Source organism: Pimephales promelas, chromosome 15 (genome assembly GCF_988280905.1).
Source record: "Pimephales promelas chromosome 15, fPimPro1.hap1.1, whole genome shotgun sequence".
NCBI classification, from domain to species: domain Eukaryota; kingdom Metazoa; phylum Chordata; class Actinopteri; order Cypriniformes; family Leuciscidae; genus Pimephales; species Pimephales promelas.
Genome location: NC_142783.1, coordinates 31,642,179 through 31,666,380, shown reverse-complemented (window position 1 = coordinate 31,666,380; position 24,202 = coordinate 31,642,179). Strand labels below are relative to the sequence as shown.

The 24,202-nt window shown below is 36.7% G+C and overlaps 3 protein-coding genes and 1 long non-coding RNA gene across 6 annotated transcripts; 2 read left to right on the top strand and 2 right to left on the bottom strand.

Annotated features, from left to right (window-relative positions):
• The first annotated feature begins 168 nt into the window (after positions 1-168).
• Positions 169-7,667, top strand: cfap99 (cilia and flagella associated protein 99). 2 transcript variants are annotated; one of them, XM_089120540.1, is made up of 15 exons: positions 169-713; positions 825-969; positions 1,115-1,209; positions 1,372-1,484; positions 1,886-2,063; positions 2,512-2,592; positions 2,687-2,755; positions 2,868-2,957; positions 3,076-3,164; positions 4,222-4,426; positions 4,515-4,656; positions 4,747-4,898; positions 5,776-5,981; positions 6,972-7,158; positions 7,258-7,667. In XM_089120540.1, the coding sequence occupies exons 1-15, from the start codon at positions 603-605 to the stop codon at positions 7,381-7,383; spliced, it is 1,989 nt and encodes a 662-aa protein (XP_088976666.1). In that variant the 5' UTR covers positions 169-602; the 3' UTR covers positions 7,384-7,667. The 2 variants fall into 2 exon arrangements, with proteins under 2 accessions (XP_088976666.1, XP_088976667.1); XM_089120541.1 differs by having other exon boundaries at positions 7,261-7,661.
• A 16-nt stretch (positions 7,668-7,683) lies between these two features.
• rtkn2 (rhotekin 2) lies at positions 7,684-14,624 on the bottom strand. 2 transcript variants are annotated; one of them, XM_039666479.2, is made up of 13 exons: positions 14,378-14,624; positions 14,187-14,285; positions 12,272-12,459; positions 12,136-12,188; positions 11,969-12,022; positions 11,402-11,519; positions 11,095-11,295; positions 10,909-11,003; positions 10,725-10,831; positions 10,491-10,622; positions 9,572-9,737; positions 9,374-9,481; positions 7,684-9,252 (listed from the first exon to the last, which is right to left on the bottom strand). In XM_039666479.2, exons 1-13 carry the CDS (start codon positions 14,507-14,509, stop codon positions 8,669-8,671), a joined length of 2,037 nt encoding a protein of 678 aa, XP_039522413.2. In that variant the 5' UTR covers positions 14,510-14,624; the 3' UTR covers positions 7,684-8,668. The 2 variants fall into 2 exon arrangements, with proteins under 2 accessions (XP_039522413.2, XP_039522424.2); XM_039666490.2 differs by lacking the exon at positions 14,187-14,285 and having other exon boundaries at positions 14,378-14,615.
• Positions 14,625-16,375: 1,751 nt separating this feature from the next.
• Positions 16,376-20,080, top strand: znf365 (zinc finger protein 365). Its single transcript, XM_089120543.1, has 4 exons — positions 16,376-17,085; positions 18,397-18,568; positions 18,996-19,042; positions 19,939-20,080. Exons 1-4 carry the CDS (start codon positions 16,376-16,378, stop codon positions 20,078-20,080), a joined length of 1,071 nt encoding a protein of 356 aa, XP_088976669.1.
• On the bottom strand, positions 16,932-20,021 carry LOC148973591 (uncharacterized). Its single transcript, XR_016146720.1, has 5 exons — positions 19,908-20,021; positions 19,688-19,780; positions 19,422-19,531; positions 18,380-18,566; positions 16,932-17,068 (listed from the first exon to the last, which is right to left on the bottom strand). It is a non-coding gene; the product is annotated as an uncharacterized LOC148973591 (long non-coding RNA).
• Positions 20,081-24,202: the final 4,122 nt, after the last annotated feature.

Here is a 24,202-nt window from a genome sequence, read left to right as displayed (position 1 = left end):
TTTTGAGCTCGAGCTCAGTCTGACTACGGAAGTTGCGCTCGCGCTGCTTGACCGATTACACTCGGGTTGCCAAACAATCCGCTTTTTTATTCCTATATGGTTTAGTACAGTCGTTTTATCGCTCATCCGTTTAGTTTACATAAATTAGCAAATAAAGGAAAATATTATTGTCAACATTCTTTTTAATTTTTCCACACATTTTGTTTCACCTTTTTTGTAAATCACTTTAAGTTATAAAAATGCTCTTTAAATTATTTTGATCAATATGATTTATATATATATATATAATTATTTTTTTTTACTAAATGTTTAATGTTATTTTTTGGGACAAAAGAGAACAAAGGGAATAGCGCTGGAGAATGACGTCCTCTCAGGAAAAGTAATCGGACCGCCTCGCTGTTTCCAGGCAACAATAACACTGTCGTTGCCAGGTAGATGTTTTTCAGAGGACATTATCATACATGTTAACCTATTCATGTGGTTCAATTTAGAATTGTTGTTCAATAGTGATCAATTTTATTAAGAGGCTCCAATAATCTAAATCAGATATTGAGTCTATTGGTCCGAAAGTATATTTAGTTTGGCTGAGAAATCCAGCGAGGATGAAGAACTACAGGGAACTTGTCAACGAAGTTACAAGGCTCCTGGATGAGTTTCAAGAAGACAAACAATGCATTGACAGTTTTACACAGGATGCTGCCAAGGATCTTAAGGTACACAATGTCTATTTTCCTCAATACATATCTCCATCTGTTTAACTTAACATAATGCGCTTTTTAATTAGAGTCATCAAACCATCATATTTTATGTCTTATGCCTTTTAGAATCATTCCTCTGCTGACCAAAAGTTTATTATTGATACTTTATATGGATGTACCATGCGCAAAAAGCTTTTGGATGTTGTGGTCAACATCTTTTACATGCACCATGGACAAATTCTATTCAGAGTTGACCGAAACCTGTTCATTGGTACGTGTATTTTGTTAATGTAATTGTACAAATACTGTAATTTCCAAGCTTAAAATACTGTTAATATATATATAATATATAGTTACTTAATGTCAGACATCCAAAAAGGTAACAGATCTTTTTTGGTCTTGTTTGGTTTTATCAGTTGTCTGTTATCTTGCAATCTTCCATCTTGAAGATCTTGGCCTGGATCATTTCAGTAGAATTATCAAGTCTCTAGACATCTCAAAAATGCACAAAGTAAGCAAAGCACATACATAATGAGATTTAAGAATATGATTTTGAGTTATTAAAAATATATTACAGTGGAATTCAATCATAACTAAAGTATTTCAACATTGTTTTCCTCATCATTTGCTTTCCGTCTCTGTTATGGTGCAAATGTCCTGTCCGGTCCCTCAGTTCCTGAGTTTTTTCTTTAACGTCAACAACCTCACAACACATATCCAGAGGGAATGGAGCCACATCTATGATGTTGCCATCGTAGATAATAACTGGATCACCCCACTGCTGAGGTAAAATTATAATAATAATAACAGGAAAAGAGCTGTACATCATTTTACATCATGATGCATGTGCACACTTGATAATGTTAGCCGATGGTGTTGCATTTAGTATGTAAATGCTTTGAAAATTAAATCACAAAAGAAATATGTATCCCATTACTGAATTGTGAAAAGTGTTTGCAAGTCATTAACTGAATTAGGTATATTAATTAGGTGGATGTTGAATCATTACATTTTTAATGAGAGTATGAATTCATCGCTGGAGGGTTGAAGAGGTGTGACACAGTTTTGCCTGATGCCAGAACGTGTAATATATCCTGCTCTAAACATGGACAGTGTTTGCACGTTATATATTAATGGTTGCTACTGGCTAGCAATCATTGTGCAGATGTCTTTATTCTTCTTCTTAGATGGTGCAGTGAGATCGAGGTGCTGCTGGATCAGCTTGCCAGAAAAATGGGCAGAGGAAATCTGCCGAAAAAGTCTCCCAGGAAAAACACAGAACCCAGAGATTTTGATCTGACCCAGCCCAAAGCTCGACCGCTCCCTGCTCCTGAAGTCATTCCACAGCAAGACAAGTTCAAGCCGGCAAGTGTCAAAATGAACACTTGAAACAATGAGTGAATCAGTCATTTAAAAATCCTTTCTTTCATTCAATCATCTTTTTATTATTGCATTGGTTGTTTTTTATAAAAGGCTAAAATATTTATTTTACCAAATTTGGGAGATTTTTAATGCTACGAACCTTTATTTTCAGCATCAGACCAATCCAATATGACCGTGCAATGTGTCCGAGGCCAACTAGGAGGCCTCAGAAAATTTCCAAGGTGGTCGCAGATGACTGAGTATTTCGATTAAAACGATAATTGCAACTTTGTCATAATTACAGCAGAAATACCAGAAATATTTGAGCCTAAATAGGGGGAGGGGTGGCCTTTGAGTCAAAAAGGCTGAGAAGAACCACTGCGTTGTGACATACAGACATTGTTCACTTTAGATTGTAAAACAATGCTGATTGTGGCATTTCCTCCCTCAGGTACCAGTCACAACTCACAGATCTCCAAAGGAACCAGAGATTCTGGATGAGATGAGGCAGAGGAACCGACAAAAAGCTTTAGTAAGCCCAAACAGAGACATACCTGGAAACTGCTTTTAATTTTGTTTATCATTATTTACTTTGTGCTCAGACCTTACCTCATTTACTCCATTAGAAAGTCCTGAATGAAGCAAACTCTCGGCAATTCAGCTGTGCAAACCCACAGAAGTCTGAGAAAACTCAAGTCAGTCTTTAGCTGTGTCTTACAGCACAATTGAATTCATCAGCTGTTTTTTCTTTAACATCATCACAGAATTTAAAAGTTATTATTTGTTTTAATATTTTCTGCTGAACAGAACGTAATATCCCAGATTCTTCAAAGCAATGATGCAGACCTCAAATTTGACCAGATTTATACTTCTGGCAGCCCTGCTTTCACCCTAAAGGTAATTTTGATTAGATAGAAAATTCATTGATAAAAAAGTGTGCGTTTGAACTTATTTTCTACTACGGAGTATATTTGTGCAGTTAAATAGCGTATTTATATTTTTTTCAATGGCACAGGCAAACAGCTTACCTGTCAGACTGAACACAACAGCCATTCTGCGAGAGGCAGCTTTATATAATCGTCAACTGGAAGAAGAGGTACAAAGGTAATCAGATTGAGTTATTTTTCTCTGTACAATTACACAAATGAAGGCAAGGCACTTTCATTTATAGATCACGTTTAAAACAGCCACTGCTGACCAAAGTGCCATGCAATCACTTCAGACAATAAAATGAATTCTAAATTTATTTGGACTAATTATTAACCATTATTCATTTGCTCTCATATTTCCAAAACTTGTTTTCACCCATGTAACACAGGAGATATTCATGCTGCTCTTTTCCGTATAATGACAGTGAATGTCAATGAATGTTGTTTAATAAAAAATAAAAAAAAATGACAAAAAGCACCTTAAACTGTCTATATAACATAACATGTGTGAGGAATATATATATATATATATATATATATATATATATATATATATATATATATGTTGCACTATTCCTATATCAATTATCAAATAGGAAGATTTGTGTCATTGACTCATTTGTACAAAACAGCTTATTTGCTACCACTTTCTTTGGTTAAGGGAACAATGGTGTTCTGCAAGGCTCTGTATTGGGTCCTTTGACCTTTTTAAATGATTTTGCACAAAGGTATAGTTCATGCTTGCTTGAGTGCTGCTGTAATTAAAACAAAATTATATATTTAGAAAGAATATTTTTTCAATTTACATTTTCACCTATTGGTATGATGCTCATATACCTTTTAATGTATGATCTTAAATATTTGGACCAATTTTTTTGTGTATTTGAATGGGAGATAAATATTCTGGTTAATGGGATAATAAATCTAAATATAGTTTGACCCATGCCAAGTCTTCTGAGATTATCAACAGTTTTGAGCAAGGAACAAAGTGAAAATTCAAAAATCTATCAAATCATATATTTAAATATGGTGCATGTCTAATATCAATAGGCGCAAACAGCATTGGTTCTTGAGTCATGTGGACTGCATTTTTGGCTCTTTTAGGGTGACTAATAAAATCATGAGTTTTTTGGGTAAACTAACACTTCAAGCTCAATCATAACAGTCAATCATGAGATGTTTTCCACTGTGGTCTAAGAAAAGTCCTTGTGTGTTATATTTTGGGTGTTCAGATTCGAGCGATTGTCACAGGGTGCAAGCGAGCCATCTGCGTACCTGCAGTGGCAGAAGGAGATGAAGGAGAAGGATCTACAGGAGGAACTTGCTGAACTGGAGCGCCGAAGACTGGAGGGGCGGATCAGCCATGAAGAGGCCGTTCTTGCACGAGAGCGCGTCTTGGAGCGTAACCACCATAAAGCTCAGCAGACTAAAGAGGAGGTGATCTCATCACAAACATCAGTGTTTGCAGCAATACATGACTCAGTCTGAATTATGTTTATGATGATGTAATGTGTGATTGTTTCAGACTGAACACCTCATGCGCAAGTATGCAGAGAAACGTCTGAAGGAGGAAAAGGAAATGAGAGAGCTTGTGCAACAAGTGGCAGATGGTCACAAGAACTCCAAAGCCGCCAAAGCTCAGCTACAAGAAATCAAACAACGGATAGGTATAACGATCGTGGATGATACGTATGGTATAATATTTTCACAAGGCATGAAATGACAGTGTTTTAAAACACTGTTTTTCTCCGGAGCAGTTAAGGAAGTCTCGGAGCAGAGCAGGGAACTCCTCAGCCAGGCTCTGGAAGAAGCTCAGGCCGAGCTGAGCCGGAAGATGGAGCTCATCCGTCAGATTCGTGCTTTTGAGACAGTCTCTCTGGTCAGACAAAACTTTGTGGATGACACTGAGGTTAGTGTATTGTCTTGTACATTTAATCAAAAATAGAATAAAATGAGTTACATTACCAATCAGAAGTTTTGTATTACGGAGGCGTATTGCATTCACTTGAAGAAAAAAAATCTACTCTGTTTTTCTGAATTAACGAGTTAATTTTTCATGAGAAAATTTTTTTTTTGCTGTTTTTCTGAATTAATGAGTTAATTTTTCATGAGAAAAAAAAATTTTTGCTCTGTTTTTCTGAATTAACGAGTTAATTTTTCATGAGAAAAATTTTTTTTGATCTGTTTTTCTGAATTAATGAGTTAATTTTTCATGAGAAAATTTTTTTTGCTCTGTTTTTCTGAATTAACGAGTTAATTTTTCATGAGAAAAAAATTTTTGCTCTGTTTTTCTGAATTAATGAGTTAATTTTTAATAGATTTTTTTTTGCTCTGTTTTTCTGAATTAATGAGTTAATTCAGAAAAACAGCAAAAATAAATTTTCTCATGAAAAATTAACTCATTTATTCAGAAAAACAGAGCAAAAACTTTTTTTCTCATGAAAAATTAACTCATTAATTCAGAAAAACAGAGCAAAAACTTTTTTTCTCATGAAAAATTAACTCATTCATTCAGAAAAACAGAGCAAAAATTTTTTTTCTCATGAAAAATTAACTCGTTAATTCAGAAAAACAGAGCAAAAAAATTTTTTCTCATGAAAAATTAACTCATTAATTCAGAAAAACAGAGCAATTTTTTTTTTCTCATGAAAAATTAACTCGTTAATTCAGAAAAACAGAGTAGATTTTTTTTCTTCAAGTGAATGCAATACGCCTCCGTATTGTATAGCTGCCTATGGGGATGAAAATGAATGTATGCATCATTATGATCTAACCATGTTGTTCAGACTGCAGGTCATGATTTGCTGTGTGAGATGTCTCTGGCGGAGCTGCGGGAGCGTTTGGCACTCCTGAGGGAGTCGGAACAGTCTGAACTGGAGGACAGAAGACAGCAGATCTTACAGGAGAAACAACTCAAAGAGCAGCTACTACTAGAACAGCTGGACAATATCGCTCTACGCAGAAGTCTGGCAGAACATGCTGCTTCTCGCAGGTAACATACCTGTCCAATCACACCTGTCCCTCGACAGCCTACGGTCGGGTCGAAAAGAACATTTCAGACATTAAAAGTGTTTTTTCTATTTAAACCTGTGAAAAAAATTAAAAGAAGACAGATTAGAATGATAATAAACAAAAGATTTTGCACTATTTCTGGTCACTAATTAAATCAGTAAATTCTCTTGAGTAAAGCCTGGTTCAAATCCTCCCTCTTAGATCACTACGACTGTCTGGGTAGTGGAACAGAGTTGCATAAACATAGCCATTATGTTACATCATGTCTTAAAGGGATACCCATTGACTTCCATATATATACTATGGAAGTCAATGGGACCAGAGACTGTCTGGTTAGTTACTGATGTTCTTCTTAATATCAGAAAATCGGCTGAATGGATTCAAAAATGGTAAAACTCAACTGTTTAACTCTGGGGGAGTTGTAAAATGAGCCTATTTAGAAAAAAAAATATCCCTTTAAGTACTAGTATGACCAACTAGTGGTTAGTCAAGGAGGCAATCAGTCTTACTCTTCAGGATGAAATTAGCCCGATCTACCTTTTTATGTAACTCACTTAAAACAGTTAAGAACAATATTAAAGAAAAAAGTATGACTAAGACTGGTCTTAGAAGTTTATGCAATTAGTCTTACAATGGTAAACTATGGTGTGCCACAAGGCTCTGTATTAGGTCTTTTGCCCTTTCAGGTTTTGGACAAGCATACAGAGTTAAAAAAAAAGAAAAAAAGAAAAAAAAAGGGGGATTTCCAAATTCATCTTAATTTTTCAATCTAACTTTTCACTTGTTACACTGCTAATATAACTTACAATGGAAAAAAAAAAACATTACATTAGAAAAAGGCAAATGTATTTTGGAAAATGATTTTCCCTAGTGGTCTCAGACCTTTGGACCCCACAGTAATTCAACATATGAATATATTATGTTGAGTTTAATATGTGGAAAAGAGGGGCTGAAAGATTTGTGTTTTCAGTCAAGAAGAGAAAAGGAGGAGAAGTGAACTGCGGGAGGCTGTGAGTAGAGATGAGAGAGTGCTGGCCCTACAGAAGACTCTGGAGCAAAAACAACAGGAAAGACAGAAGAGAAAGACTGAAAAAAACACTATGAAGAAAAATGAACAGGTGAACAGTCCACTCACGGTGAAGACCTCCCTCAAAAAGGTGAGAAGAGACTAGAATACAATCCAGATCTCACAATTTTTGCCACAATAACAGAACAGATCATTATTATTGTTATTTTTCTCCATTTAATGATACAAGCAGCAGGTTCTTGAGGAAAAGCACTGGCAGGAGTTGGAACGCAATTTGGAACAACAAATTCATGGGGCCTTCGAGCAATCATCTAAAAAAAATGGCGCTGGTCAGAACCACAGGCGAGTTTTCTGATGCCTCATTACCATTGCAATATAAAAAAGTAGAAGCAATTGATATTGTAACAATATATAGTAATACTTGGCATAAAGCTTTTTTTTTTAGCTTCGGCTGGAGTTACTAAAGAATTTGGGATGATGTTATGAAAAGCAATTTTACGGTTAAGTGAACAATGTTTTGAGTATGTAAATTTAACAGAATGATTGCATGATTTCTTTCTATAATGAAATATTTATAATCAAAATACTACACAGAAAAAAAGTGCCTTCTCTGTATTGCACATGTGCATATACTAAGTAAGGACAACAGAATAAATCAGTTTAGTACAACTTTTTAATGTTGTTCTATTTCATTTTTAGCAGAATTACCGCAAATATCTTTTCCATTTACATTGATGCCCAGAAAAAAAAAGTAATGCCTAATGAAGAGTGAATTACTAAAACAACTGAAAAAGAACATGTTCATCCAAAAGAAACAATGTATTGCACAAAAATACCATAACATGAATTATCTTGAACAGCAGCATTTAGTGGAATGCATTGTGAGCTACTTTAACATTCAGATGTGTACATAAAGATATTAAACAAAAATCACACATTTACCCCAACGAAACATTATCATACACACTATAACCTACATAGTGTTCCATAGTGCTCAGACCTTATAAAACATGTTAAACTACCGGTACTTGATTCAACACAACAGTATGAAGATTAAACCCTTAGTGTCTAACATGAAAAATTTAAAATGTTAACTATTCAAAAGTATAAAATCATTAAGTCAAAAAAATATATATCCAGTTCCTGCTGCATCTAAACCTACTGATACTTTTTAAAAAAAGAAGAGAGAAAGCATGCACCCATTTTTATACCACAAATGAATGTGCCTATCGTATCATGACGTTATTCTGTGACATGAAAGAAGAAAACTAGAAAACTGCAGCGGACCAAAATGGTAAAGTGCTTAGTTGTAGTGGTTATTAAAGACAACTAGTATTAAAAAAAAACATAATACAAAACCTACTTTTAAAAGTAAATCAAGATTTGATTTGAAATGAATTGAGCCGTCATTAAGTCTTGAAAGGGAAGGGTTGTAATTTAAAATGCGATTAAAATGGTTTATTTTTAAACCTTCCTGATTATAGTTGTTTGTTCAAGCTAGAACAAACTGTATCCATTCACATTCTCCTGATATGGATCAAGAAAAGGGTGAGAGGGTGTGCATCTCCTTACGAGTCCAAGGGCGTTTCATCTTTCCATAACAGATCATTAATCAAAGAGATGCATCATGCCTCATTAATTCACCAGGCTTTTGGGTTCCGCTTCTCTCTGAATGACATCCTCAGTTTGTTCCTGGGGGCCGGCACAGGTCGCTGAGGGACCTGACTGTATTCTTTCCCAGGATTCTCTGGTATATCTGACTCGTCATCTCTTTTTCGCTGGACACAAGGGTGCTGACAGGGCTCGATCTGTCCAAGAGGGGCGTTTTTGCGTGTTGATGCGTGACTCTTCTGCAACTGCTGAATGATGGCAGAGAATTTAGCATCCAGCGAGGGTCGCCCTGTCCGAGGCCTCGCCCCCTTACAGTTCTCATTCTCCTGATTGGATAAGACGCTGGTAAAGGGTAATCTATCAGGAGGGGGTGGAGGAGCTCTCCGCTTCTTTTTGTTGGCCGTGACGGGACTCGTAACAGACTGATTGCTTTCTTTACCTGGTGACAGAACCGTTTTTTGTACTACCATTGGCCGGGATCCTTCAAACAGCGCTGCCCAATGAGGCGGCTCTGTGTCCTCCTCCTGACCAATGAGAAAGCGCCCATCAGTTTCCTCAATCTTATTGTGAATTATGTCAGTCAAGCTCTCAAATTTCCCAGGAGACCCGATACCTGAAAGTAATACATTAAATAATGAACACAGAAATAACAGGAAGTTTGACTAAGCTCGTTCCTCCTAATTTAGGCTAACAAAAGCAGAACAAGTCACTCTTATATTATAAATGATACTCACTCAGATCATTATAAACTGAGTCAGCTTGCTTCGTTTGAAAGAGTGGGGGTTTGCGTGGTGACAAAACCTCAATTTCCATGAGCTTGTCACATGCATGTAGCCACTGACCTGAGAATAAGTTCATAATAATCGTTAACACATACAAACTATAGTAAAGTAATTTTGCTTTGAATTCTGACAGATGCTAGTTGAACTGACTCTGGTCATAAATGTGCTGCCAGAGGGCATCCAGCCACTCCTGTAAGACGTCAGGAGTTTCAGTAATGAACACATGACCGACGGAGTCTCCATTTCCCGGGTTTATCAGGTTGAGTTTACAGCTAGTCTTCTGGTGGTCCTTTTCTACCACACGAATACGGGTCTCCTGCATAAACACACACACTCAAACATTAAACTACATATTTTACGATGCATGCATCCCAAATGGTAAAGCTTTGTCATCATTTGCTATTATTGCTGTAGCCTTTTACACTGACCACAATTAAATTACTGTATTGACTACAAGCTTATTAGATTAGAAAGGCTGCATATAGCGGTGTAGCCATATAGTCAATTATTATATAACCATTATATTGGTTATATATTGGCTGATATTAAAATTAATAATATCTCAAGCATTTATGCTTGACGTGCGAGAACCAATGAGGTTTGTTGTCGTGCAATCAAACAAGTATGGATGAGCTTCTGTTTATGTTCGCTGATCATTATTAATATGTGAATAAAAGCATAAATTCATCTGTTCATCAAATAAAGCGATCAAGTTTCTTTATAAAATTTGGACTAAATTGCTCAATTGATGGATTATTTAAGTTCCCTTTATGAAAGTTTTTAAGCAACAAAATGGTTCAAAACGGTTCAAAAGATGAACGAAAGTCTTACAGGTTTGTAGCAACATGAGAAGAGTAATTGATGTCAAGTTTTTCATTTTTGGGTGAACTAATCCTTATTTTTTAGTCTTATATAAATATATAAAATCATGCACAAGACCAGGAATTTACTTTTTGTGGTAACCTCAAACACAGTAAACACTTGATCTTATACATTCCTTCATAAAAACAAAGTTTTGCATTCTAAGGTTTTAAGGCGGGGGAAAGGCAATTTTAGAAATGTTTCTTACCTGGTTTATGGGAATAATGAGGCTGGGCTCCACTTTTGCTTGAATCTCTTCAGGAGAGTAATAGCATGAAATCTGTCCAGCCTTCAGCATGCAATACAACTTACAGCGGCGTTGCAACCCCTCAATGCTAAGCTAAATTGATAATAAATACAAAATGATGATTTTACACATTTTATTCCATTTACAAATGTTGACATGAATCTTTACTAGAAAAAACACCACTTGAGGTCTTACCTGTTGGCTCAGGTAACTGCTCATCATGTCTTGTGTCATGCAGTCAGGTTGTGCCACCAGCTGACAGCACAGGTTTCCATACAGCGGCAGCCATGATGAAGCCTCCACTGACAGACCAATGGCAGGAGATCAATCAGAACCACGATGCTGGTCAATTATTCAAATGTGGGTTGTTTGTTCTTACCATTTTGCATGATTATAAGAGAATGAGACTGGAAAGATCCCTCTGCCTGCTCCAAACCCAGTGTGGTGTACGCCAACAATGAGTACTGTGCACCTCTGACACAAACAGTTTTTTTTTAACATGCATTTCTCTAGTACAACGATTTTAACTGTTAAGGAAATTGACATTATATTCATGCTTGCATACAATGGTATTGGGTTGGACTGGAGGAAAGTGTCTGGGTCTCCTCCATCCAGAAGAGGGCAGAGTTTCCTGCCTGAAGATCTGCCGAAAGACAAGCGCAGCTTCCTAGCCAGTTTTTTTGGAGTGTTGACAAAGGTTGGTTCCTCCTCCAGTCCACAGCTATACAGCTCAAACGTCAGTTCAAAGTCCGGCTTCGCTTCGGAGCTGTTAAAATGATTGAAATTGAGCTCAAAACTCAACAAACAAGAACATAATTTTCACATATTTCTTAAATGGCTATAGAGTGAAATATGGAAAGATGAGAACTTACAAAATTTTGACACCTTCAAAGCAAATATCAGTCATTGAGGGGTCTGCAATCACCATTTCAGTGTCAAAAATCTCTAAGCCAATCTTTATCAAACAAAAGACGGCCACCCGCTGTGCATCTGTTGGGTTCAGAAGAAACGCATGGCATCAGGATACAGAGATTTCTTTGAAGAAGTTTTTGAAAGAACTCTTATGCTCATCAAAGAGGCATTAACTTAAGAGTAGTTCACTTTAATATGAAAATATTAATATACAGCTTCATATTTTTGTGGAAAATTTTCTGTGATAAAAAAAGAACAGTTCATTTGAAGCTGAAATCCTCTGTAATATTATACATTTCTTCACTGTCATTTGATCAATTTACTGTTTTACCGACCCAAACCGAACTTTTGAACTGTAGTGTGTGTGTGTGTGTGTGTATGACACAATATTGTGTAAGCTTAACCATTCAATTAATACAAATAAAATCAAAACAGATAGCATATTTAGCATACATTCATAACATTAGCAAAGACATGGATTTTTAAAAAAAATAAATAATTATAATAGTTGTTATACTGTCACCCACTCCCTTTGCTGTTAAAGTGTTCTGAATCTTTCCAAAACAATGGAATTCGTAGGCCTGGATAAGTAAAAGAAAAACAAATATTAATCGAAGAAACAAAGATATTTTTACTACAAAATAACAAACAGGGTTGTATGAAAAAGAAAGACAAGAAAAGTTGATTCCTTTACCAGATATGGCTACCTTTCCCTTACAAGGGATTTGATCCTGAGAGACTGATGATCTAAAAATAAAAAAAAGTATATTATTTGTTTGATCATACAAGTTTCCACTAAATACTCCTAGCAATACAGCTGCTGTTCTAACCTTCTGATGTCCTGGAGCTCTTTCCTCCTCTGGGCTTCACTCATGTATGCTTTAATTCTGGCATTACAGGTTAACAGACTCCTGGAAGCGTCCAACATATGCTCTTTTTTAGTGCTGGCAACCAGAATCTTGTAAGCCCCGGCTCTCATTCGCATCTCAAACTCCAATTTCTCCTGAATATCACGGTCCTATTGGAAGGGTAAAATCCATCAGGAGAAATAAAGTAGCTTAATGGAAAACTGCTCTGAAAACAGTCAAAACAAATATAGACAAGATGAAGAATAATGTGGGAAAGAAGAACTCTAATATAATACACAGTCTATTCTACAATGATTCCTGATGCATGTGCATGCTGATTTATGGAGAGATGAAATATGGGCATTGGGGATCAATGAAGAAGAGGAGATCACCTTCTTTAGGGAAAAGCAGGTGTTTTAGGACCGACAATGGTACATGGATCGATGAATGTGAGTGAAAGTAATGGAAGTCATTTTTGGTGAATCGGTTCTTTTAAAACTTGGATTCAATAATTATTCAGTCCAGCCGTAATCACATTGATCATGGCATATTACATTCTATAAAACGTTCCAATAAAGCATTGGGGACAGGACACTGGTTTTAAAGAGATAGTTCAACACCAAAAATGAAAATTCTGTCATCACTTACTCAACCTCAAGTTGTTCCGAGTATGAATTTCTTTCTTCTGCTGAACACATAAGAAGATATATTGAAGAATACGGGTAACTAAACAGTTGACTTCCATAATATTTTTTTTCCCCAAACTATGAAGTCAATGATGCCCCATCAACTGTTTGGTTAGCAATATTCTTCAAAATATCCTCTTTTGTGTTAAAGGGATAGTTCACTTTGAAATAAATTGTTGGTATGTTTAGCTCACCTCAAGGGCATCCAAGATGTATGTGACTTTGTTTCCACAGTGGTTTCAATTTTGATATTTTTAGGTCAAACCGTTGTTGTCTGTCAGTCATATAATGGTGTATCGGGTCTTCCTCAAAGAGCATGCACAGAGAAGTCCAAATTAAACATGATTTAATGACTCGTTGATGTAAGCACACATCGATGGACTAAGACACGAAACGAGCATTTTGTGTGAGAAAATGAACAGTATTTACGGTATATCGTTTTTACCTCTTGCAACCACAGCCACGTCCAAGTGATCTGAGGGTAAGGGCGCTTCAGTCTACACAAGTAAACCGCTCATTTCGTGTCTTAGGCCATCAATGTGTACTTACATTTACAAGTCATTAAATCATGTTTAATTTGGACTTCTCTGTGCACGCTCTTTGAGGTGGTGACCATACACCTGCATTATATTACTGATTACACGAACGGTTTGACCTAAAAATATCAAAATTGAAAATACTGCAGAAACAAAGACTCCTACATCTTGGATGCCCTTGAGATAAGCTAAAACACACCAAAAATGTATTTCAACTGAACTATCCCTTTAACCACAAGAAAGAACTTCATACAGGTTTGGAGCAACACGAGGGTGAATAAACTAAAAAAAAATTAACTATCCCTTTATTTTTGGTATGTTTATAAATAGTCATTCATTTCATGATTTTATCATTAACTCGGTGACAAATTGCTAATCGGACTTTCGAGTCAGAATCAAAAACCGCAAAACAAGTTCACTAAAAAGATCCGATTCACATGAAACGATGTGCCCACGGATCGGTTATCGCAAGCAACTGGATGACTAGTAGTCGGACAAAAAGACGCAAAACAATCTAAACATTGACTAATTTTAGGGCTGTGTGATGATGTTTTAGAAAAAAAACAAAAAACGGTTTACTCATTCGGTCCATTGGAGGATTCCGACACATAACATGGTGGTAGGTAACTAGATTATGAATGAAACATGACCACACTCTCCTCATACACAGACTACCTTTCGTTTCTTAGAAGTTATGAACAACAAATTCATGTCTTCTATAACCTGCTTCGTGTTATGCACACTTATGCATCGCTTCATATCTCGGTCTTTGGCCTGAGAAAATTATTGAAAGTAAGTTAGCGGTTAGTCTTGAATAATAACGGACATGAAAACCCGCAACTTGAATTTCAACATAACAGACTCACCTCATTTTGAAAAAACATGCTTTCTCTTATTTTCTTTCTCTTGATCTCCATGGCGAGAGAGGAGCACGACGATACCGTGGATCGAGTGGCAATATTTCGTTTAAAATGTTGAATATCCCGCGGTGGATCCATATTGGCCTCTTCCTCAAGACAAGCCTCTCTCCGCACAACAAACCACAGGATTACACAAGCGCGAATCGACCAATCACTCAGCTTCTTTCAAATCTCGCCGTTGCCTCTACAACAGTTGGGCGATACCATATTTAAACTGTGAAAGGTTGGGGTATGGAGAAAACGAAATAGGTGTGCTTAAATAAGTCGATTTTATTAATAGATTTTGTGAAATTCATATTAATATGTGATGTATACTACATTTTAAACTAGTTTATGTAAATGATAGAATAATGTGGGTTTGTGTTAATGCTGTGATATAGTGCTCTTCTCCCCCGTCTGTCTTTTAATAGATTGATCTGACAGTCTGCCGCACTGCATTCTAATGAATCCTGAATGTTCTGACCGAATCTTTTCAGTCATTTTTACAGCGATTGTAATTTTACATGTAATACGATGACATTTTGCACACGAAAACTGCATTCAGCATCATATGAAAAGAAATCAATGTCACCTCTGTCGCTGCTGTCACGCTCATTCCTGACCCAGATGACTTCATACACCTAGATATCGTTTTTACTGTATCTCAATCAGAGAGGGTTACGAGTGGGGTTCTGACTGGACTGAAATATCAAGCAACAGATAACCCGAAGGATCAACAGTTTGATCAAAGCTTACAATACACAATCCCACTGGAGCTCGTTCATCAAGGTATGATCGCATGCTTGTGGTGTGTTATAGAAAATGTCAGCTGACTACCTGTCTGATTTCAGACTCTGCCCAGTAGATCGCCTCCTGCTTGCTTAAGATTCTCACAAATTTCTGAGTATAGAATCAATTATAGCATGATCTTCGATTGATTTAAGCATATAAGTAAACCATTAAAACATATGCAAATGCATCTCACCACAGATGTGCAGGCATTTGATTTGCCAAAGCTTTAAATTAACCTATTTAAACAATGGATATGCTGAAATTAAGAACATAATTAAATAGTAATAATGGATGGAAATTGTCTTGTAATATAGTGTCTAGAACGCAGCCTAGTTGTGACAAGTGTTGATGTCAGTTTTTTGTTTTATTTTAATGATAGGCTACTGTCATAATCTGTCTATGTTAGACTTTTAGAAAAGCTTGCTTTAATAAAAATGACCAGTGACAGCGAGGTTTGCACAGTGCACACCATAGTTGTCGACCGATATGTGTTTTTCAATAGTCCATGCCGATATCTAAAAAGAGCTCATGTTGGCCAAAAATACTGTAATACCGCCGGGGCAAGTTGTCACATGTTTCCAGCTTGGCTTTATTTTCACTTAATGAATATCTGGGCTACAACATTTTGTGACATCCCAATAGTGTTGACATAAACATGAAAGCAGGATAAAACATAAGGCCTAATTAATTCACTTATAAAATAAAAGCTACTGTTCCAAATTATGTTTTCCATTCAGATTCATGCAGTTTGTGTTATATGCTAATAATGTGCAATGATAAATATACCAAATATAGACAGATTAATCAGCCTACCTAAAATATTTGTCTATTACTAAGGTAGAAAAGGTTTTTCCATCCTCTCTAAGGCAGAAATGAACAAAAGTTTTACTAAGAAGGACCAAAAATCATACAGGAGTGCCGTGGGACAAACGTAAATGTTGCGTTATATACAAATTTGACATGACTAAAAAGTTAAAATAAAAAGATACATTAGAAATTTAGATATGCTTCAAAGACCCCCCCAGTTGTGATATGGTGGGTCAAAAAATCACAGGTTATCACAGGCCAACTGCAGACCCTGGTTTGCCATTTCTGCTGTAAGGTATTTTTATATTGAAGAACTCTGGTGCACAAATGTCTAATATTTTATTTTATCGATAGGTTATCTGTGTCATGCAGCAGAAAGTGTGCACACGCAACACAGCGCTGTTTGTGAAAAACGGTCAGGCGTGTGGAGCCGGGGTCCATCCTCAACTTCCTTTCCGCTGCACGCGATGTGGAGAGCACCAACGTTTCCAGAGTCTTTCTTCCCTCAGAGCTCACCTTGAATACAGCCACCCGTTCCACACTAAACATGACATCAGCCTCCTATCCACAGGGGATTTATGCAACACAGACCGAATGGAAGGCGGCAAAATCTCCAATTCCGACATGCACAAAGTACGTGATGCCGGCACCAATACTAACTCAACCACGAGAGGAGAGCGCAAACACATGTTCGCTGCCGACCAATCTCCATCCCAGCATCCCGCAGGGCAAAAGCTCACGCCCCCAGTGAGGAGCTTCAGCGTTGGGGACGCATCAGCTGGCGCCGGGCCCCTCTCGGCTCCGGTGGCGTGCGTGGAGAAGCGGCTGGAGGGGATGATGAGGACAGCCAATAGCAGCATGGAGCGGCGTCTGCTACGGCTGAGCTCAGAGCTAGCGCAGACAGACACGGCCATCCAGTGTGAGCGCGCTCACTCGCATCACCTGGCCCAGGAGAAGCAGGTCGTGCTGGAGCGAGAGCGAGCGCTCAGCCGACAGGTAGACGCCGCTGTGATGGTGATCGCCACGCTGAGGCAGCAGCTCAGCATCTCGGAGCACGAGCTGGAGCGCAGAGAACAGTGAGTGAGAGATTTAAAGGGTTAGTTCGCTAACTCATTCACTCATCGTGGAAATGAAGATATTTTTTAATGAAACGTGAGAGATTTCTGTCCCTCCGTTAAAAGTCTAACAATATCCATATTTATAACTTTATAAACTATAATCACTGGCATCTGGTAATGACCAAGCAGAGTTCTGTCGCAAAAGTGACCTCTCTGACCTCTAATAAATAACATTTTTCTTTTGTGTTTCACAAATGTTGGAATGACATGATGGAATGAAATGATAATGAAACGGAGAAAGTGCTCAACTCTTTGGCTTACTTTTACACGAAAAAGTTTTTTTTCTTAAAGGAGTAGTTCACTTTGAAAAAAACTTTTGCTGATAATTTACTCACCCCCATGTCATCCAAGATGTCCACGTCTTTCTTTCTTCAGTCGAAAAGAAATTAAGGTCTTTGATGAAAACATTCCTGGTTTTTTCTCCATATAATGCACTTTATTGGGAACCAAACGATTCAAGGTCCAAATGAGAGTTTCAGTGCAGCTTCAAAGGGCTTTAAACTATTCCAGACGATGAATAAGGGTCTTATCAAGCGAAACGATCGCTCATTTAAAAAATAAAATTTTTTTTTTAAGTTTTATAAGCTCAAATGGTCGCCTTGCTCTGTTCTGTGACGCGCGTTTGTGACTCTCCTGTTCGAACTCGTTCATCAAAATGAACGAATCTTTTTCCGAGTCATTTGGTTCATTCATTCAACGAACGAAACGAACGAGTTAACTCGGAAAAGATTTGTTCATTTGGATAAATGAGTATAAATAGGAGAGTCACAAACGTGCGTCACAGAACAGAGTAAGACGACCATTTGAGCTTATAAAACTTAAATTTTGTTATTTATTTTTTAAATGAGCGATCGTTTCGCTTGATAAGACCCTTATTCATCGTCTGGAATCGTTTAAAGCCCTTTGAAGCTGCACTGAAACTCTTATTTGGACCTTGAATCGTTTGGTTCCCATTGAAGTCCATTATATGGAGAAAAATCCTGGAATGTTTTCATCAAAAACCTTTCGAATTTCTTTTCGACTGAAGAAAGAAAGACATGGACATCTTGGATGACATGGGGGTGAGTAAATTATCAGCAAAAGTTTTTTTTAAAAGTGAACCACTCGTTTAAAAGTGCAGCAGCGAAACAGAACGAAACAGTACTACGTTTATGAACTTTGAAGAAAAAATGAAATATGATTGGACCCCTTTAATCCTTTTACATTTTGTGATGAGAGCCTAATGTTTCACAAAGCTGTTCTACAGTAATACCCTTGACTGTATCGCAGGGAAGTTGTCACCATCCAGAAGTTTCTGGAAGCAGCGGCGCAGCACGAGATGTGTGGGAAGGTTCGTTTGCGACGGTTCATTGAAAGCCTCTTGCGGCGGATCTCCCTGGCCGAGAAACTACTGGAGTATTATCAGAGCGTCCCTCACAGGCATTACTGCACGGCTCACTCTGTATGTTAACAAAATATGCATCAACATAACACTGTGTATCTCACAAATCAATTATTATTTTTAAAAAGGGTTTTAGAAAGTTTTTAAAAAAATCACACAGTGTCCTCTGTTTATTGGTTATATCACATTGTGATTTGCCTCACAACATTTTAAATAATAATATTTCAAACAAAATTATTCCATGGCTTTTCAAATTATAATAAAATACTATGCCAGTATTACAAGATTTTCATAATGAAGTTAAATGAATTTCATAGGTAATTTTAAATGCCAGAGCATCAAGTCATTGACCCTGTACTGGTATACAAAAGAGATTCCCATTGATAATAAATCACCTGACATGACCTACTTCAGGATTGCAGTAATGAAGTTCTATTTCAGAAATATGTCAGCCCTGTTGTATTTCTCTAATTTCTCATTATTTCAGGTGCCTCTGCCATCAGAGTTCGGTCCACATAGAATAACACAAACCAGGTACTTCATTATTGCTTTCACTTTTAGAAGAAAAGTCACATTAACCCAGGAATGAGTAATTCATGTGACCATTTAACTTAAACTTTTTAAGCTTCACTCACTGTAAAAAGTGGTAACTTGCAATTGTTGACTTAAAGAGCTGTTTTTTTTTTTTACTTGATTTAACCTATTAAAATTAATTTTGTTGGTATAAATCAATGTATTTAGGTTGATTCATGTTTTGGACTTGATTAAATCCAGTTAAAGGTGCAGTACACTATTTCTAAGAAACGCTGTTGAAAGTGAATCAGACGTGGTAAGAGCTTTAGCACCTGCATTAAAGGGGTAGTTCACTTTTATTTTAAACACTTAAATTAATATTTGGTATGTTTTAGCTTACCTCAAGGGCATCCAAGATGTAGGTGTCTTTGTTTCCACAGTATTTTCAATTTTAACATTTTTAGGTCAAACCGTTCTGTCAGTCATATAATGGAGGTCTATGGTCACCACCTCAAAGAGCATGCACAGAGAAGTCCAAATTAAACATGATTTAATGACTCGTAAATGTAAGTACACGTTGATGGCCTAAGACACGAAACGAGCAGTTTGTGTGAGAAAACAAACAGTATTTATATCGTTTTTACCTCTTGTAACCACAACACAAACCTCAAGTTTCATGTGAATCGATTCAGAATAGTCCACGTCCGCATCGCGATGCATCAAAGAATCGATTTTTCCCCCACCCCTAGTGGAGAGGAGCTGAAAACAGACATGAGGTTGCGTTGTTTCTGGTCCACATGCGAGTAACATTGGTTTAGCTGTTTTACAGCTGTATTATTATCTTTTCTTTTTTTTTTTTCATTTCTTTCATTTTGACTTATTTCACCTGTCCAACTTATTTTGCTGTTTGGCATCAGGTCTTCAGGAGAGCATCTTGAGCCGGATGAAGAGCAGCAGTTGCTTGGTCAGTCTGGATGGGAACTGTTGGACGGTTCTGCTGGGAGACTGGGTTATGACAGCTGGTCCCAGCAGAGGAGGTCAGATGGGTATGAGGTTTAGGGACAATAACTGTACATGGAAATAATATCATGTTGAATGTATTAACAGTTATTCAGTGGGGTCCAAAGGTCTGAGACAACATTGAAAATCTGGGATTCGAAATCTTCTCTTTTTTTGGTTGATTAAAATACACGACCAATCAAAAGTCGGGGGTAAGATTGTTATTAAAGAAATTAATTATTTTATTTAGCAAGGATACGTGAAATTGATCAAATGTGAATGTTAAGACATTTATATATTCTGAAGGATCATGTGACACTGATACTGAAAATTCAGGTTTGCATCACAGGAATTAAATACAAATTTTAATATTATGTTTTATATATTTAAAATAAATTTAAAAGGCCTCTTTAAATAAAAATAAAAAAACACCAGCTCCAAACATTTAAATGTTAGTGTATAATTGATTACAAAAAACTTGAAAATATTGTCATAAACAACCAGTGAGTTGGTTTAAGTTTTACAAAAGATAGGTACACACGATTTCAAGATGCACATCAGTGTGTCAGTTCAGATGTTGATTTAGTAAAGCATTTCGACTCATCCGTGAATCTTAGGCTACGTTCACACTCCAAGCTTTAGTGATCAATTATGATTTATTGCTAAGGTCCAATTTTTTGTTTGGCTGTTCACATTTTTCATGATCCTGAACTGACCCGCATGCGCAAAAGAACCCTTACAAAGATGGCGCACTGCACGCTGTCATATTTAGGTAAACACAATTACTGAAGTCAGTGTTCAAGTGTTCATTTATAAACTGATGTGCCGCTGAAGTCAGTGAATTAGTGTGAAGGCGATAAGGAAGGACACAGACGATGAAGAGAGCAAGTTTTGTTTGTATAGAGCAGTTATGAGTATAACAGCTCACCGTCCCTCCACTGACTAACTTCACTGCCGTCTTCCGTATTCACTGAGTGACTGAAGAACTACCGGTATGTGAAATCTTTGGAGTAATAATAAATGAATAGTAATGAGTGATATGACTGGTCAGACTGAGGTTTCATTGCAAAAATTCAGACATGTATCTGATTTAGGAGTAGGACCACATATGGAAGCTGCCCAAATCAGAATAAAAAAGATCAGATTCCATGTGGTTCCACAAAAAAAATGGCCTGCAGTCTAAATGTAGCATTACTGATTGATTCATGACTCATTACGAGAGCCGACTACACTGGTCTTCCTGTATGTTTGTTTTTGCATGCAGCCAGCAAGAATAACTCAAAAGAAAAACATGTTTTTTTACTAGTGCAATTTAAAAAAAAAATTCCTCTTGTGACTTTTGGACTCCACTGTATATAAATATGAGTTACACAAAACACCAATGAACATCAGCGATGTCCAAGATGGCAGATTAGTAATTTGATTCTTAAATGAGTAGTTCACTTTTAAAAAAACTTTTGCTGATAATTTACTCACCCGCATGTCATACAAGATGTCCACGTCTTTCTTTCTTCAGTCGAAAAGAAATTAAGGGATTCCAGGATTTTCTCCATATAATGGACTTCAATGGGAACCAAACCGTTCAAGGTCCAAATGACCGTTTCACTCTCCTGTTCGAACTCGTTCATCAAAATGAACAAATCTTTTTTTGAGTCATTTCGTCCATTGAATGAACCAAATGACTCGAAAAAAGATTTGTTCATTTTGATGAACGAGTTCGAACAGGAGAGTCACGAACGCGCATCACAGATCAGAGCAAGGCGAGCATTTGAGCTTATAAAACTTAAACTTTTGTATTTTTTTTTAAATGAGCGATCGTTTCGCTAGATAAGACCCTTATTCATCGTCTGGTGTCGTTTAAAGCCCTTTGAAGCTGCACTGAAACTCTCATTTGGACCTTGAACCGTTTGGTTCCCAGTAAAGTCCATAAAATGGAGAAAATCCTGGAATGTTTTCATCAAAAACTTTCATTTCTTTTCGACTGAAGAAAGAAAGACATGGACATCTTGGATGACATGGGGGTGAGTAAATTATCAGCAAAGGTTTTTTTTTTAAAAAAAAGTGAACTACTCCTTTAAATGTGATTATGGTCCATCTGTGAACTATTTGCATAAGATTGGCTCTAGTATGAACACAAGGTGAAACTGCCCTTTAATTTAAATATATAAAGCTGTTATTATAGGCTGCTTACTTAAAATTGAGCTATAACCTAGTAAGTAATGTCACAAGCTTGTTTTCTAACTGAAACTACTGTTCAGGAAAATGAATGTAGTTATATTATCTAAATGATATTATCTTTCTCTCATAGAAAATGCACTGTTTCAGCAAGAAGCAAATGTATGTAGCAAATATCTAAATGATTTACTTTTGAAGGTACCGTTGTGTATTTGAAATAGTGGTGCTACATTTCAAAGGGATGAATATGTTTCCCTGCTTGTTAGCCAGCCTCATTAGAAACTTAAAACAGGAGAAACTTTAATAGAGAAAGTCAACTGAAGATCTCTTTTGTTTTAAAACATGCAGCTATCGAAATATGTATAGATGTTCTTAAGTGTTCTTAAATTCATTGCCAAGTAGTTTGATAAAAGATCCTTCTTGCTATTCTGTACAACTGGAGCAATAGCACTTTGACTGAACTGTGAAACAATTCTGACAAAGAATGTACTTTGATTTAAAGTGATAGTTCACCCAAAAGGAAAATTCGGTTACTATATTTACTATATTTTGAGAAATGTTTCAGTGTTTCTTTTTTTTTCTTTCATATATGTAAAAATATCAAAGAAAAATTGATTTCTCATGTCATGACCCCTTTAACCTCTTCATAGACTTTAAAATTGAGCATTTCAGTATAACTGGAGCAGTAGCACTTATTCTCATCTTTGGCAGAGCTGTGAAACAATTCAGAGAATAGTAGTAAAACTACTTTAAGTAATTACCAAAGTCCTGATGTCATTGTTATGGTAATGTACAAGAAATACTGACATTTACGGTATAACGTGAAATATAATTTTATGTATGATGAGGGTAGTGTCCATAAAACAGATTGGAGGAACAGGGTAGTGTTTTTGGTAGAGTTTGATGCAGTGTTTATCGATAAAGGACCAGTACATGCATGTATTTGGGTCGACCCTTCATTTGACTTTGACTTCAAGATTGATGAATTGTTTTTTAAATACTAGTAAGTAGTGTGTCAGATGCAGGGTAGATCTTACCCACACCACATTAAGTCTCATATGAAAACCGTCTGTTTTGGGGGGGAAAGCCAAACGAGGGCATTTGCTAACATTTCAGCGACGGCTCCGATGTTTTTCACATATTATTGTACCAGTTGCATGTGACCAGCTAAATAGGACCTCTCAGCTTTGCGTGCGAGACATTTACCTTAAAAATATACAAAAAAACAAACAAATTTTGAGTTTAGAAGATGAGAGTATAAAAACAGCTAGTTATAATTCTTGTTTTAAAGGGTACTGCAAATATTGGAGAGGGTTGTTTCTCCTTTCCGGTCCTTCTCAGTCTCCACACTCAAATGGGTTGCCAGATTGAGGACAGACAACAAAAATGTGCATAATTGACAATTGGAAGCGACGAGCCTTAAAGGTACAATATGCAGGATTTTTGCAGTAAAATATCCCAAAACCACAAGGCCAATGTTATATATAGAGATTTCCATTGAGTTTGACCTGCCGATACCGATTTTAGTCGATTCCGATTTTATTTTTGCATTAAAAAAAAGCTCAGACTTTTTTAATTTCAATAACTCAAATATTTATTTTCTATATACATTTATAAAACGCCATATACTTTTACTTCACACCACAGTCATGTTAAAAATGTTAAAAAAAATCCATAAAAGATCCATCAGCTTGACGACAAGATCCATAATTCCAGTTAATGCAGAATATACACCATTAATATACGCCTTTGTTATTGTAAGAGGTTAGCGACCCCTGGTGGCGAAAGATCCTGCATATTGTACCTTTAAGTTGATGTATATGTTTGCAATGTTTTTATTGCCAAGGCTTTTTAGGTCGGGTAGAATTTGCGATCTCTGTGTTTTCTGCCAACTGGCAACCCGGAGTGTCGAAATACTATTGGGTAAATCAGCAGCGGGCGGGATCACACGGACCAAAACAAAAACAGACATTCTGACACTGATTACAAAGTAGAATAACTGGCTGT

What these genes read in the sequence shown, in the direction of transcription:
- cfap99 (XM_089120540.1), top strand. Translation starts at nt 603, where the DNA reads ATGAAGAACTACAGGGAACTTGTCAACGAAGTTACAAGGCTCCTGGAT. An exon ending in AGAAGTCTGAGAAAACTCAA is followed by an intron (nt 2,756 to 2,867) that starts GTCAGTCTTTAG and finishes TCTGCTGAACAG; the next exon opens with AACGTAATATCCCAGATTCT. An exon ending in ACTTTGTGGATGACACTGAG is followed by an intron (nt 4,899 to 5,775) that starts GTTAGTGTATTG and finishes CATGTTGTTCAG; the next exon opens with ACTGCAGGTCATGATTTGCT.
- rtkn2 (XM_039666479.2), bottom strand. Translation starts at nt 14,509, where the DNA reads ATGGATCCACCGCGGGATATTCAACATTTTAAACGAAATATTGCCACT. An exon ending in GAGCTCCAGGACATCAGAAG is followed by an intron (nt 12,189 to 12,271) that starts GTTAGAACAGCA and finishes TTTTATTTTTAG; the next exon opens with ATCATCAGTCTCTCAGGATC. An exon ending in CTCAGTTTATAATGATCTGA is followed by an intron (nt 9,253 to 9,373) that starts GTGAGTATCATT and finishes TATTACTTTCAG; the next exon opens with GTATCGGGTCTCCTGGGAAA.
- znf365 (XM_089120543.1), top strand. Translation starts at nt 16,376, where the DNA reads ATGCAGCAGAAAGTGTGCACACGCAACACAGCGCTGTTTGTGAAAAAC. An exon ending in GAGCTGGAGCGCAGAGAACA is followed by an intron (nt 17,086 to 18,396) that starts GTGAGTGAGAGA and finishes ACTGTATCGCAG; the next exon opens with GGAAGTTGTCACCATCCAGA. An exon ending in CATAGAATAACACAAACCAG is followed by an intron (nt 19,043 to 19,938) that starts GTACTTCATTAT and finishes GTTTGGCATCAG; the next exon opens with GTCTTCAGGAGAGCATCTTG.